At 38.3% G+C, this 13545-nt stretch overlaps 2 protein-coding genes across 2 annotated transcripts; both read left to right on the top strand.

Moving 5' to 3' along the window:
* The first annotated feature begins 3405 nt into the window (after positions 1-3405).
* Positions 3406-4670, top strand: PUCHI (Integrase-type DNA-binding superfamily protein). The gene has a single exon (XM_077363296.1). The coding sequence runs from the start codon at positions 3441-3443 to the stop codon at positions 4434-4436; it is 996 nt and encodes a 331-aa protein (XP_077219411.1). The 5' UTR covers positions 3406-3440; the 3' UTR covers positions 4437-4670.
* Positions 4671-6829: 2159 nt separating this feature from the next.
* Positions 6830-12380, top strand: LOC143853455 (E3 ubiquitin-protein ligase). Its single transcript, XM_077363229.1, has 5 exons — positions 6830-7003; positions 10690-10844; positions 11151-11218; positions 11305-11394; positions 12007-12380. Exons 1-5 carry the CDS (start codon positions 6876-6878, stop codon positions 12064-12066), a joined length of 501 nt encoding a protein of 166 aa, XP_077219344.1. The 5' UTR covers positions 6830-6875; the 3' UTR covers positions 12067-12380.
* Positions 12381-13545: the final 1165 nt, after the last annotated feature.

The raw sequence follows: 13545 nt of genomic DNA, 5'->3' as shown, positions 1-13545 counted from the left end.
AGTAGGGCTGAGCCGGGCGGCACGCGTGTGGTATAGCCAAAAGTCCACCAGGTTTACTTGGTGGCTCATGCACGTAGGCCCCATTTCTCTTCTTCTCATTCACAAAGCTAAAGAAGTGAAAAGCTATATAAATACATGAAGTTTTTCTCTACTTTCCAATACGGGACTATTCGCTTTTGTGAAGGAAGTGAGCAAACCATTTTCAAAACTAAAGTGGCTTCTTTTTGTAAGTAAAAAAACTTTGTAAAATACCAACATGGTTGCTTTTGTATTAAAATACCAACAAAATATACGACTTCAGTCATGAAAATATTAGTCCATTTTCAAAAGAGAGCAACTAACATGGCAATCTTGTTTCAATGAACAAAAACAACCATGATTCAATGCACAAATGACACATTTTCTTGGTGATTAGGAGCGTCGATCTGATGCTCCACAAGGGGCATGCTTAGAATGCTAAAAAGACCTATTTTAATATTTTTACCTTAAAAAAAGAAAATTTTGGAAAACTTTAGGATGTAGTATTTTCTTCAAGGCATTTTGAAGAAATTTTTTTACCTAAAAAAAATGGCTTACCAGACATCGGGATCTTCGATTTTTCAGGGAAAAACAAATTCAAGAAAAAATTGTGTGTAGACAAACAAAATGGAACCATATCATTTAATGGGTCCCATAACTTCAACATATTTTTATGGGAATTGCTAGCGTCCATCGCAAAAGGGTTTTCGCGGCTGGTCTGTCACACATCAGACCAGCCACCTCGTTAATGAAGAAAACGGCTTTTGTCTCCATTCACGAGGTGGCTGGTCTGACGTGCAACAGACCAGCCGCGAAAAGCCTATTGCGATGGAGCTTAGCAAATCCCTATTTTTATGTACGAGACTGAGATCACACTGGTCGCCTCATGATGTTTTACAAGATAAAGGGTCTTGATTTCATCACCATCCCCTTTCAAGTAAATTGGAAAATGGGAAGTGAAAACTCTCCTAATTTCGATTGAGAGTCATGTAGCCAACTTTTTGGTAAAACTGGTTATTTAGATAGTGGGTTTGCCTTTATTATAGCTTCTGTGTATCAGATTTTTTGGGGGGTTTCCTTTTGTATGCTATATTACATTAAAAGAAGCTTAAATTCCAATAAAATTATACTTATTTTAATACCCATGTTCACTTTCTTCTAGCCTTCGCTTTTGATCATCTTAGGCCGAAAGTAGCCTCTCTCTCTCTCTCTCTAAAGTCAAGTCTAAATGACATGATCAATTCCCCAAAATCCGGATGACCTTTGTTCAGGACAAAGGCATGTGTTTTGGAGAGAGTGCCTATTCCTATCTGACCCAAACAACTCCAAGATTGGAGACTAGAAAAAGGGAAGACAAGCCATTTTAGTGAACTATCTCTCCTAATTTTATATCCCCACATGGATCATTTTGCTGACATCCCTCTGTTACCAATCCATTTTACTTTAAATTGCATATAGAAGGGAACTCCATCAGCCCCATAAAAGGGAAGAAGCCTAAATCTCCCAACATAAAAGGGGAGAAACATAAATTTCCCAACAGTAAGTACCCCAGCTCTTGCTTTCTTATTTTAGCTTGGTTGGGAAACACTCTCTTTTAGTACAGTACAAGGGGTACTTCTATTAGGTACACTGTTACATCAATGGGTGGGTTCCCATGGGACAATCTGTAGAAATGCTTAATCTTTAAACAAAGTAAAATCACAAATGGGTTCTTCTTTTAAACACAGTTTTCTATGGGGAATATGTTATACCTGCTATTAGAGAAGAAGGGTTGAAAAGGAACTCATCATAAATCTATTAAACACTAAAACTTATAGTGGGAAAGTCAAGAGTCATAGATTCCATGTCCAAGTCTCATTGAAAAGGGGATTTAAACAACCATAATTGATATAGTTTTAAATACACATGGGTGATCCTCCTCTGCTTTCTTTAATTTTTCTCCTTTTCATTTCTTGTGCTTTATTTAAATTCTGCTTTCAAAAATGAAATGAGGCTATGATAGTGACCAGTGGAGCTTTGTGGAACTTGAGAATTGCCAAAGAAGCAAAACCCATTTTTTTTAGTTCAAGGCCAAAACCTTGCCAAGTTTGAAAAAGTGGGATGCAATGACAGGTTCCATGTTTTTATATTTCCTTGTTGTCACTATTTATCAAATATATCTCTATACCACCCATGTCATGTGTAGTTTATTGCATTGTCCATTATAAGTGTTCTTTTGCCCCTCTTTTTTACCTCAATTTCACTCCCTTTTCTACTTCCTTTTGAAAGACCATAGGTCCCATGTTTGTCTTGTTTAGCTTCCTGACCTTTTTAATTAAGGTCTAAAGATATTCAAACCTTACGATTCTAGCACCACCTGACATGTTTGAGGCAGATAACCACCACAATCTTATTCTTTCATGCCTATGAAGGAGACAAACAGAGCATGGTCCCTCTTATGGGGTAAAGGAAGACTCATACGTCCCACATGAGCCTAACTTGTAATGGGGGTTAGATATGAGACAACAATTCCATAAAAAATATTATCTTAATTCAAATACATTTAACAATTAGTGAGACCATTCTAACTACTTCCTTTGAAAATCTTGAAACAGTCAAGAACACCAAAGGAATTCAATTGGTTTGTTTCACTTAGAATGCGGAGGCACATGGGAACAATATTTCAAAACACAGATGCGAGCCAAAATGCAGTTAGCAAATCCTAGTCAACTCGGTGTGGTGTGTCTGAGTACTCGGTTGACACGGTCATAACTCTGAGAGTCAAAAAGAGTTTTGATCGACTTGGTAGGGAAAAATGTGGAGTCACTCAAGAAATTGGCTAAGGTAAAAGGGAATTGACTCAGGCGAGTAGATGATTGATGTGGAGAGTTTTGAAGCAGTGGATGGAAACTATAACAAACTAAGCAGACCTCGTAGTTTAAATTTCTTGAAAGTTGCGCTTATTTCAGCTATTCTTATGCAGACTAAAATAGGGTATAGAGTGCCTAACAATCTTTTTTATAGTAAATTTGTAAGAATATCAAATTTAGAAGTGTCCTTTTTGTGTAAACACAAAACCCCCGAAAGGAAAAAGGATAAGTAGTAAATCAGTAAATTTTGATTGAAGCATTATCAACCTCAATTATTATTTAATTTTTACCTAATAGTTATTTAATTGAGGACAAAAAGATAATAAAGAAAAATAACTGATGGTAGAGGGGGAGATGGTCCTCACCTCATGAGATATTCTCCCATCCCATCTCAAGTGTCCTTTTTTCTACCCCCATGATCAAAGCCTCACTCTTTTAAATCCCCTACCACTCTCCCCATCTACTCAAACCAAAAACACACTGCTCCCAGTTCTCCAATTTCCTTTCTCCTTTCTGTCTCTCCTCTTCCCAACATTCCCCTCTCTCAACTACTTTTCCCTCACTGTAATCACTATGACCTCCTCTAAAACCTCTGATAAACCCTTTGAAGCTGACAAAACATGCTCATCTCAAATGGGTTTTTCTCTAGTACATTCCAACCCATCACCATCCTACTCAAATGATAGAAGAGGCAGGAGAAAGCAAGCAGAACCAGGAAGGTTTCTTGGTGTGAGGAGGAGGCCTTGGGGAAGGTATGCTGCTGAAATAAGAGACCCTTCAACTAAAGAAAGGCATTGGCTTGGGACCTTTGACACTGCTCAAGAAGCTGCACTTGCTTATGATAGGGCTGCCCTTAACATGAAGGGTACCCAAGCAAGAACCAACTTTATCTACCCTGACAACACCACCCCATTTCAGACCCTCCTGACACCTTTTGACCCACAAAACCTCAGACCACCCCCACCATCATCAGGACCCCTCCTCATCTACCCTCAAACCAAACTACCCAACAGTCCAAACGCACCATTTCTGAACATTCCTTCCAGCCAATCAAATCACACCACGTGTAATCAGCCTACTCAGCCTCCATATGGGCCTCCCACAGACAACAACTTTTTCCCTACTGATACTAGCTCTGGTTACTTGAGCAGCATTATTCCTGATAGCTGCTTTAAATGTCCTTCAATCCCCACTCTTTCCAACAATGAAACTAGCACTTTTTGTGGCTTGGATGTTCAAAACTTTTCTTATGGTGATCAAATTTTCTCTTCTCCGCTTCCTCCTCAAGTTCAATCTCTTGGTACTAGTTCACCCATCAATGGCAGTTCTGCAACTGCTCCAAATGCCGTAAACTCGTTGTGTTTTGATGAATTGAATAATGGTTTTTGTGCTGATGAGCCTTCATGGGAGCTGGGTGCACTAGATTTTCCCACCACTATCAATGACAATTCTCTGATGGTGGATGACTTCTTCATGGAAGCTCTGAATCCATTTTTCCAGAATCCTGCTCAGACTTCTGAAACTTACTTGCTGAATGACCTTATTGATTTGGGTTATTCATTGTTTTAAGGATCAATTTGAGGTTCTTTCTTTTGAAGTATGCCCATTAGTTATCTTTTCTACTATCCTTTTTTATCTGCTTTTGCTAAGGCTGGTGAACTGAAATTCTTCCTGGATGAGCCTTTGGATATATAAAATATGACCCAAGTGCAGATTTTCTCAAATTTCATAGCAAGTGTGTGTTTTAGAATTGCCTTTTGTTTTGGTTCTTTTGTCAGCTCCAATGAAGCTTCTTTGATGCTGCTAGAAAGCTTCATTTTGATGAGGTTCCAAGGTACTTTTGCAACGAAAAGGAACTTATAGGGAGATTATTTTCAAATATTTTAATGAAACTTCTCATAGTCTTACAAATTTGAAAAAGCTACTTACTTTTACCTTTGTTCTCTACTTTGGTCATTTCAGACATCATCTCACAGGAGCTTCATGAAGATGATTGAAGAGCACAAACACATCCAAGATACTGTTTCTATGTTACACATGTCTAATTTTCCATTTCTTCAAATGGGGTCTCTTGTTTGCAATTGTTCATATTTCATGAAAAAGTTGTCATTCCTAGTGGTCCACATATAGTCAGAAGAAGCACTCCTGCAATTACTGAAAAAAAGCTCTTCATGGTACACTGTTTTGGTTACACACTCCTCTCTTTATTCTACTCTTCTATACTTAAAACAGGAACAACAGCTACAATTCCCAACAGTTATCAATAGAAAACCAGAAAAGTGTTTAATTGAGGAGTGTCATTATCAAAACTTGTGTTACAGAGCCAATTGGTTGATCAGACAATCCTAGCCGTCCATTCAGTACCTTGCAAAAATTGTATTGATCAGACAATCCTAATCGTCCATTCAGTACCTTGCAAATGTGTAGTAGAAGCAATTGCTGTATCTTAAGCGAAATTGGTGTAGGTTCACCATTATCGCTCAACGGTGGAGATTGGGTGAGACAGGATTATGGCTGCTCTCCACCTATGATAAAAATGATAGAAAATGGTCACCACATTTTTTAGATGTACCTATGTTTTGTTCACGATCCGTTCGGGTTGGATCCTTTTAGTATCAGCCACTATCCATTTCAAATTGGACCGGAGTCTCCAAGGTCCTACTTAAGTTGTACACAATTCGGACCTAGGTCATGATAGAGAAGAGTGAAGGAAATTGAGAGGGAGGTGAATTGCCATGGAAACAAAAAGTAAGAAAATGAAATGGTGTTTGTAGTTACATGTTACAAATATGCTACTTATGAATAGACAAATGAATAATAATATATGAAGGGTAATTTTGTACATTAGTATCATCCATTTGGATCTAGGACGCTCCATTTGATTTTGTGACTATTTCTAGGTCACGATCCGAAATAATTTTGGACCTTAAGCTATGGATCCGATCCGAAATAATTTTGGACCTTAAGCTATGGATCCAACCGACACGATTCGGCTCTAGCTATTGTGTCGAAATCATGTGCATTAACAGTGAGATTCTTTTGGACCTATGGGAGGGTCAATTGTTAGTCTTGTCTCTGGGCTCATTTGTGACGTGCCTATGTGATCGGATCTCTTAGTTCAACCACAGGTCTAGCTAAATGGCATTCATCCTGATTGCACATACATTTCCTCGTGTGGTACCACAGATATTGGGCCAATCACCTCAAATGGTGGCTTACTCCAATCTCCACCTTAGATATCAAGATTGTTAATTTGGTGGACCCTAACATGAATCAGCCCTAGCCCAAAAATTGCATTGATCAAATGAGTATCAAACAAATGCTCCCTACCATGTCACTTGACACAAGGGGGCCCACATATTTGGGTGATCGAAACCATTCATTTGTTTGGCCAATAGGCCGTGCTGTGAAAATCTTCTCCATAAGATGATCTTAAACCTCAAATTTGTGGAGGTTTTTATACTGTGCCGTCCATTTTAAACATCCACAAATCGAAAATTAGGATCATCTAGGCCATGGCCGGTACCTAACAAATGAATGGTTTAGAATCATTTTTGGCTACATTTCACAATCGTCAAATGTTACGTGCCTAATCGGCCGTAACACAAATAAACAAAATAGAAAATAGAAATGAGGGGGGGAGAGGTTGATTCGAGGCAACCGAACCTTGTAACAGCTCGATTCGAGAGGGACCATGACTCTCCTAACAAAGTCTCCGTTGCTGTAAAATTTCTCTTTTCCTCATTTCATTGAAATAAAGTTAAATACAAACACACAGAGAGCCACATCATCAACCCATTTACCCCACTAACATGACACATAATTAAAACTAACACTCGTAACCCTAACACAAACAATCATCTAATAACTACTTGTAATAACAGCACATACACCGTAAGAGATACTTATCATCAAACGCCTGTCTCAAAATCAAATTTCAAAGTTGGGAACAGTGTTTTATTTTCTGCAGAGAGAGAGAGAGAGAGAGAGAGAGAGAGAGAGAGAGAGATGGAGAAGGTGAAAAATGAGAGTGAGAATGAGAATGAGTCTCTGTCAGAAGCAGATCGACGAGCTTTGCGTGGAAGCCGATTCGCCCCTCTCCCTTCTCCTTCTCTGCCCACCTGCACTCGAACCAGGTCTCTTCTCTCCTTCTCCCCCTTTCTTTTCTAGGGTTTTCTCTTCTAATCTCTCTCTCTATCTTTCTCTTCCATCAAAACCCACATTTCATCTCTCTATTTTAACACCCCATAATCATCTATGAAGAAACTGACATAAAACCCTAATTTTGTATTTCCAAATCCCAATATTTTTTCTTCTAATGTTTCTAATATCAAATTAAAAAGAAATGCTGATAGGAATCCAGTCATCTCACTGTAGAAATTAGATGCCCTAGTATTTCCCACAATCTCCAATAGTTGCAAAATCCTTGCTAACGATACTGTCATGAAATCTCAATGCACTGAGAACTGGTCTTTTTCGAATAGGGATTAAACTGCGAAAACTACCACATTGTTGTTGGCATATAGGTTAATGAATCATATCCCAAATTACTGAATAAAATGCTAGTAGAAAATCAATCCATGCATTGGGTGAAAGATCCCACATGGGAAAGGGAGGAAAAGTTACTGGGCTATATATGTGGATTTCGCATCTATGTAAACGCATTTTCAACATCTCCAAGGGGCGGGCCCCGCGGAGTGGGTCGGGCACGTTTAGTGCTGCTGGAAAACAAAACCGGGGAGGGTAGATGACCTAGAACAGGACAATATCTACACAGTGGGGTCGGGGCGTGACATTGGGTCTTATCAAAACTAAAGAGATTCCCGTCGTACCCCTCTTTGGAATACTATGATGCTGTGAATGTAGAGCCACCTCAATCGAGAGAGACTATTGAACAATCATCCGCTATGACTATTCTATTCTCCATCTGCTTGGATGAGAACAAGTCTTTGAAAATTCACGAAAAGTGAGCATGATCATTGGTGCTGCTTCGTGGCATTGATGACGATATAGTTTTTTTTAGAGTATTTTTCTTAGGGTGTCCACATTTCAATTCAGGCAGAAATCAGTGATCACTCTCTTCTTTGAACAGGTACCCAAGCCTGTTCAGTTCTTTCTTCCCTTTTGAGAGCTCCTTCACATTCTCCTTTAGAGTAGAGTTTGATTCTATGTCCCTTTTGGTAAGTTTCTTCGATTGGTCAATAGATTGGTCTGTACGATCTTGAATCAGTGTTTAATGCAGGACAGTTCCTACTGTGGATGATCTGGTACCAACTTAATGATGATGATATTATCCAAATCTCTCAAGTTCAGGAACCAAATTACATTGTAATGTTTTTGGGGTTCTGATGTTGGCACTACCTTGTTTTAATAATTGCACGAACTCATCTTGTCTTTTCTTTTTTAAACAGCTGTCAAAGGTTATAACAATTCACAAAATGCTGTCCTAAACCAATTTGTGACCCCAAATTGATCTGTAGCTGATAATTTTTGTGGATTCGAGATTGATGGGCCTCTCCTATCACAAATACTAACAGCTTAATTCAGTTTCTTTAATCAAGTTGTACAAACAAAAGAAAAACTGCAAACAATATAACAGTCACTAACCTTGTTTAGATAACTAACTGATTGCTAAGATTACAGTCAAAACAAGGTTTGATCCAGCTTTATTACGTCGGTGGATTACCATTGTCAAAATCTGTAGAAAAAGATCTTATAGATAGAAGCTTCCTCCAAATCTCTACAAGAGAAAATAAAAAACAACGAAGCTACACAATAACAAAGAAAAGAACTCTCCAAAACCTTTCTTTTCATTCAACTTTAAAAACCCGCCTTAAATGGGCTTTACATTGATATTTATGTCTCTTCCACCTTGACACCCACTTTAAACCCTAATCTTAATGAAAATAACACAAACTACCAACATAAATCTCTTAAATAGTGACGTGAATAGTTTCGTGGACAATGCTTGAATAGTGCTGTGAAAAATGTGTGGATACTGCTGTGAGCAGTGCATGAATAGTGCTATGAACAATGCGTGAATATTGAAGTGGTCACACTTATCTTTAAATCTAACTTAAGAAACCAATAATGGGTCCCCATGACTTAAAGCATAACTTATAACTAAACGAAGGGAGCTGATAAATTTGCCCCTTTTTTCTACCATGCCGTGAATGACCAGGAACTCTCTCTCTTCTCTCTCTCTCTCTCTCTCTCTCACACACACACACACACACTATACCAGGCAAGATGTTATGAGAAGAACATGTCTTTCCCTGAGTATTCTTCTTATTCAAGAGGGTAGAGATCGATGATCGGTCAAACACGTATAGTTCAAATGGACCAAGAGACTAAGAGACTAGGTTGACCACCTCCAACAATCCAGAGTTTAAGAATGAGAAGAATGATTTCTTACAATGTATTTTCATGGAAGATCGAGTCGCAAGGAGCAACTTCAGGGGGGGGGGATCCGGACCATGATGCCTGTTGTGTAGATATCTTGTATTCTAGCAGCGACACAACACTGTGACACTAACGTGCGTGATGCACATGCGGGTCAAGCTGCGCAGTCAGCTTGCTGGGGGTGTAGGTGGGCAGCACGCCTGGAAGGGAAATTTAATTTTTGGTTTAGCGCTAGAGGGCATTTCGGATATTTGTAAGAATTGGAAGAAAAATTCATGTGCTTCTTCTAGTTGCTTTCTTGAGTTCCTAGTTCTAAATTTCTTTTTCTTCTTCTTCTATTTCAATTCCTTTTGATTCTCTTTATAAGGAATTGCATTATAGAGAGAATTCCGGCCATTGGCTAGCCATTTCGAGCTAGACAGCCTCTCCTCCAATGATGTTTTGGTCAGCTAATGAGATGACATATGGCTTGGTGCCAGTGTGACCCAATAGTTGCAGCCTGTGAAAAAACTCATATGGTGGTTTTCATTTTCATTATATATAGAAGAGGAATAATTAGAGGGCGAGCCTTGGCGCAATGGTAAGGTTGCTCAATTGTGACCTGGTGGTCACGGGTTCGAGTCACTGAAACAGCCTCTCTGCAAAGCAGGGGTAAGGCTACATACATCTAGCCCTCCCCAAACCCCGCAATGGCGGGAGCCTTGTGCACTGGGCTGCCTTTTTTTTATGTAGAAGAGGAGCAATTGTAGCCCAGCTTTATGCGGTCTGAGAAAGCACTGCTTTCAACTCGTGGGTCATGGCATGTGTGTTTTGGTTATTTTTGAAAAAAGCCAAATGGCTGAGCTGGTCATTCTGATTTAGGGGTGCAACTTGGGTTGATTTTTTGGAATTAGGTTTGAGCTTTTACCTTAAAATTGGGTCGGGTTCCGGGTGATTCCTATTCATTTTTTAGCAAAAGCTCAACCCGACCCGACCCAACCCAAGTTGCACCCTATTCTGATTTCTAGGGAACACGTGGCAACCACAAAGGGTAACCAACTGTGTCTACCATAATCCCATATCTGTAATATATAAGGGGCTGATATTGACATTCTTAAGAGGGAGAGACATATCTGTAATATAAAAGGGGCTGATATTGACATTCTTAAGAGGGAGAGAGTTTAATGGTGTGAAGGTTGATAACTTGTTAGAGATTGTCTAACCGTTATCAACCTTTTTTTAATAAGGATATTTTTCATATCCTTATTAAAAAAAAGATACGAAAAATATATAGAAATGATTCTGGAAACAGGGCAGAAGTGGGGTAGATTGCATCAGTATACTGTTCTTTATCTTGTATAGTATGCCATATTTTTTAGCAGGTTAAGAAAGGCAAGTATTTACTGATAACTATTCTACTGTATTTTGTGGTTTTGAAAAGGCTGGCTCACCCGGGTGGACCCCTGGCAACAAACAAAGCTGCAGCTTTAGCAAAGTTCCTTGAAAGAAAACTCAACGAGCCCGGTGGATTGAATAATATAAATCCTGCTCTTCTTGAACGTGCTGTGAAAAATGCAAAAGACACATTAAAAGCTAGTAATGGATCCTTCCTTCATCCTCTTTAACTTTTCTATAGTCTTTAGTCTTCCGGCTATAAGAACTTAGGCTTAAATCAAGTGTGCTTTGGATGACTGGTTTAGGTATGCAGATATGTTCTATTCCCATGTGAAGCTTATTGGCCTGTAGTTATAATTATCATTCGCTAATATGCTATGTATTCCTAAACATGGAACTGATTTGCTTTAGTAATTGCGACCAGATTTATATTTTTCTTTCTGATTGAACCCTTCAGTTCTGCCTGCATGCAGTTACAGGACTTGAACTGATTTTTATTTATGTCAGGTGGGAGTGGGACTTCAAGTTCAGGACGAATTGTTCGACATGTTACTTCTTTTGGCGACTACCCTGAGGTGCTTTGATTCAACGTTACTGTAGTCGGTTCTTGGAGAGTTATTACAAGGTGTTGGAGATTTTTTGATGGACATGAAAATTGCAGGATTCGGACCAAGATAAAGGAGAAAATCAAGACAAGGCAGAAGGAAGTAAGCAGAAGAAAAATAAGAAGAAGAAAGCTAAAAGGAAAAAGGTAATTTTTCTACAGCAATTTGAGATAATAAGGACTCAACTATTTTGTCAGCTCTCTAGATATGGGTTCAAAATTTCAGAGTATCTGATGATAAAGATGTAAGTTCTGTCAGTCCGTTAAGTTAACATGGTAGAGGAAGGGTAAATTGTATTAACATTTCATATTGCGATTGTTATTGATTTTTTTGGCTATTAAAGCTAATAAGCTTATTTTGGCCGAAAAGCTAATAAGCTTAGGTAAGGGTCTTTTGACACCATCTTTTTAACCAAAATGAAATCCAATCTTTGAAGTGTTTTACTATGTTTTTTTTTCTTGTTGGACTTTTTAAATCTGACCATGCACATTGGTTTTTTCAGCGACAACACAGTTGCCACATGTAATTGATGACCAATTATCCTATGAGAATGTTTTTTCTTATATCTTCCATCCTTTTCCCTTTATTTTGTTGTACTCATGAAAGTTGCATTTCTTTTCCATACATCAAGAATATCAACTGCACTGAAATTTAGTCTTCACATTCTTTAGTATTTCTTTTTGTACTTTTTCAATTAAGTTTTGGAATAAAAGAATTAATATGAACAAAAATGTTTCTAACATTTTCTTGCATTGCAGGAAGCACTGATTGCAGAATCTCCCAAGAACAAGAAGCACAAAAAGAAGTTCAAATCATAATCCAGGCCCCAAGATGCTCCACTAGAAAAGTGAGATGGAACGGGCAACAGCACCATATCAGATGCCACCAAAGAACATCTGTCTTTTGATTGTTTCCTTGTTCTATCTCACCATTTTGGCTTTCATGTTTGCAACAAACTATGGTTCCATTACATTGTTTTCTGAATCTGGTAATTGCCAGTCATGAAAGAAGTGACTCAACAGTTGGTCCAAAAGCATGCGACCATGTACAAAGTTATATACTGTTTTAACTACAAATTGTATTTTGTTCGCACACTGGAATGCATTCTCCACCACCTTTGCCATTTCTGTATGCTTTCAAGCTCCAAGGTTTCTTAGAAACCCATGACTTCCCACCTCCTGTATGATCCTCCATAGCTTCTTCAGCTATAAAACCCGGATACTTGTGGAGCCCCACCCTTACCAGATGCTTTATGAATACATGGTTCAAAATAGTTATCATTTTTTCCAACATTTCATCCTTTTTAATTAATTAACATGTTTTTTTTTTGTTTGTTAGCATTTATATTTCGATTATGGTTTTAAGTATGAGTCTGAGTTTAGCATATGAGGTATGCTAAACTCAAGGGCGCCCTTTCAGCCCATTTTTGCAAGGGCACCGCTGAGTTTAGCATTCCTCATGTTATTAATTAGACCTTTTAGGTGTAATCTAGTTAATTTTTATGATATTTTATTTATGCATATTTTATCTATCTTTTTTCAGGTTAAATCTAGTTAATATTTAACCTTTGTAATTAAGCATTTTTTTTTTTAATCTTTGTACTTGTATCAGGGTACTATATTTTAAAGAATGCTAAATTTTATCACCTTTCCGGCATAGATGCTGAATCATATTGCTGTTGTTCGGCAGGAAAGAGTGATCATTATGGCTTTTGCCTAACTGCCCTTCTCTCATCTTCCTAAATTTTAGAAAGAAAAATTTTGGGAAAAATAAAAAAAATATTACGCTCTACTTGGTTGGTCAGTAACTACAAATCATAACTATTGATTCATGAGAATCACAAGCTTGATTTGGTTTTAGATTAAGATCCATATAAAGACACAAAGGGCTACAGCAGTTGTGTTATCCGAGCTTTTACATGGTGCAAGGCCTCACAACTATACGGTAGAGGTGCCACTCATTGATTTTTCATTCAACAGCAGCTCACTTTTTGAGGAGCTGCTGTTGGATCAAATATGAAGGTTGGTACCTCCACCTTACCAAGGCCTTACAGGTGTAAGACCCTTACAGGTGTAAGACCTCACACCATGTAATTTCTCGTGTTTTACATATTTCTTGGACTGCCTCCATACTGCAACTGAACCACCTAAACTCCCACATGTCCCTGCTTTGGCACTTGCTGCCTTTTTTTGTCTCTAAAACCCCATATCAGTACTCAGGCTAAAAAGAAAAATGATGGACTACATCCCCGGGCTTGTTTTCAATTGGCGAAAAACAAGGATTATCATACTGGAAAG

This window comes from Tasmannia lanceolata, unplaced genomic scaffold, assembly GCF_043159265.1.
Source record: "Tasmannia lanceolata isolate RefF3 unplaced genomic scaffold, GAP_Taslan_0.1 ptg000019l, whole genome shotgun sequence".
Lineage (NCBI taxonomy): Eukaryota > Viridiplantae > Streptophyta > Magnoliopsida > Canellales > Winteraceae > Tasmannia > Tasmannia lanceolata.
Note: the sequence above shows the minus strand (reverse complement) of the source record. Positions and strands in the feature narration are given on the sequence as shown.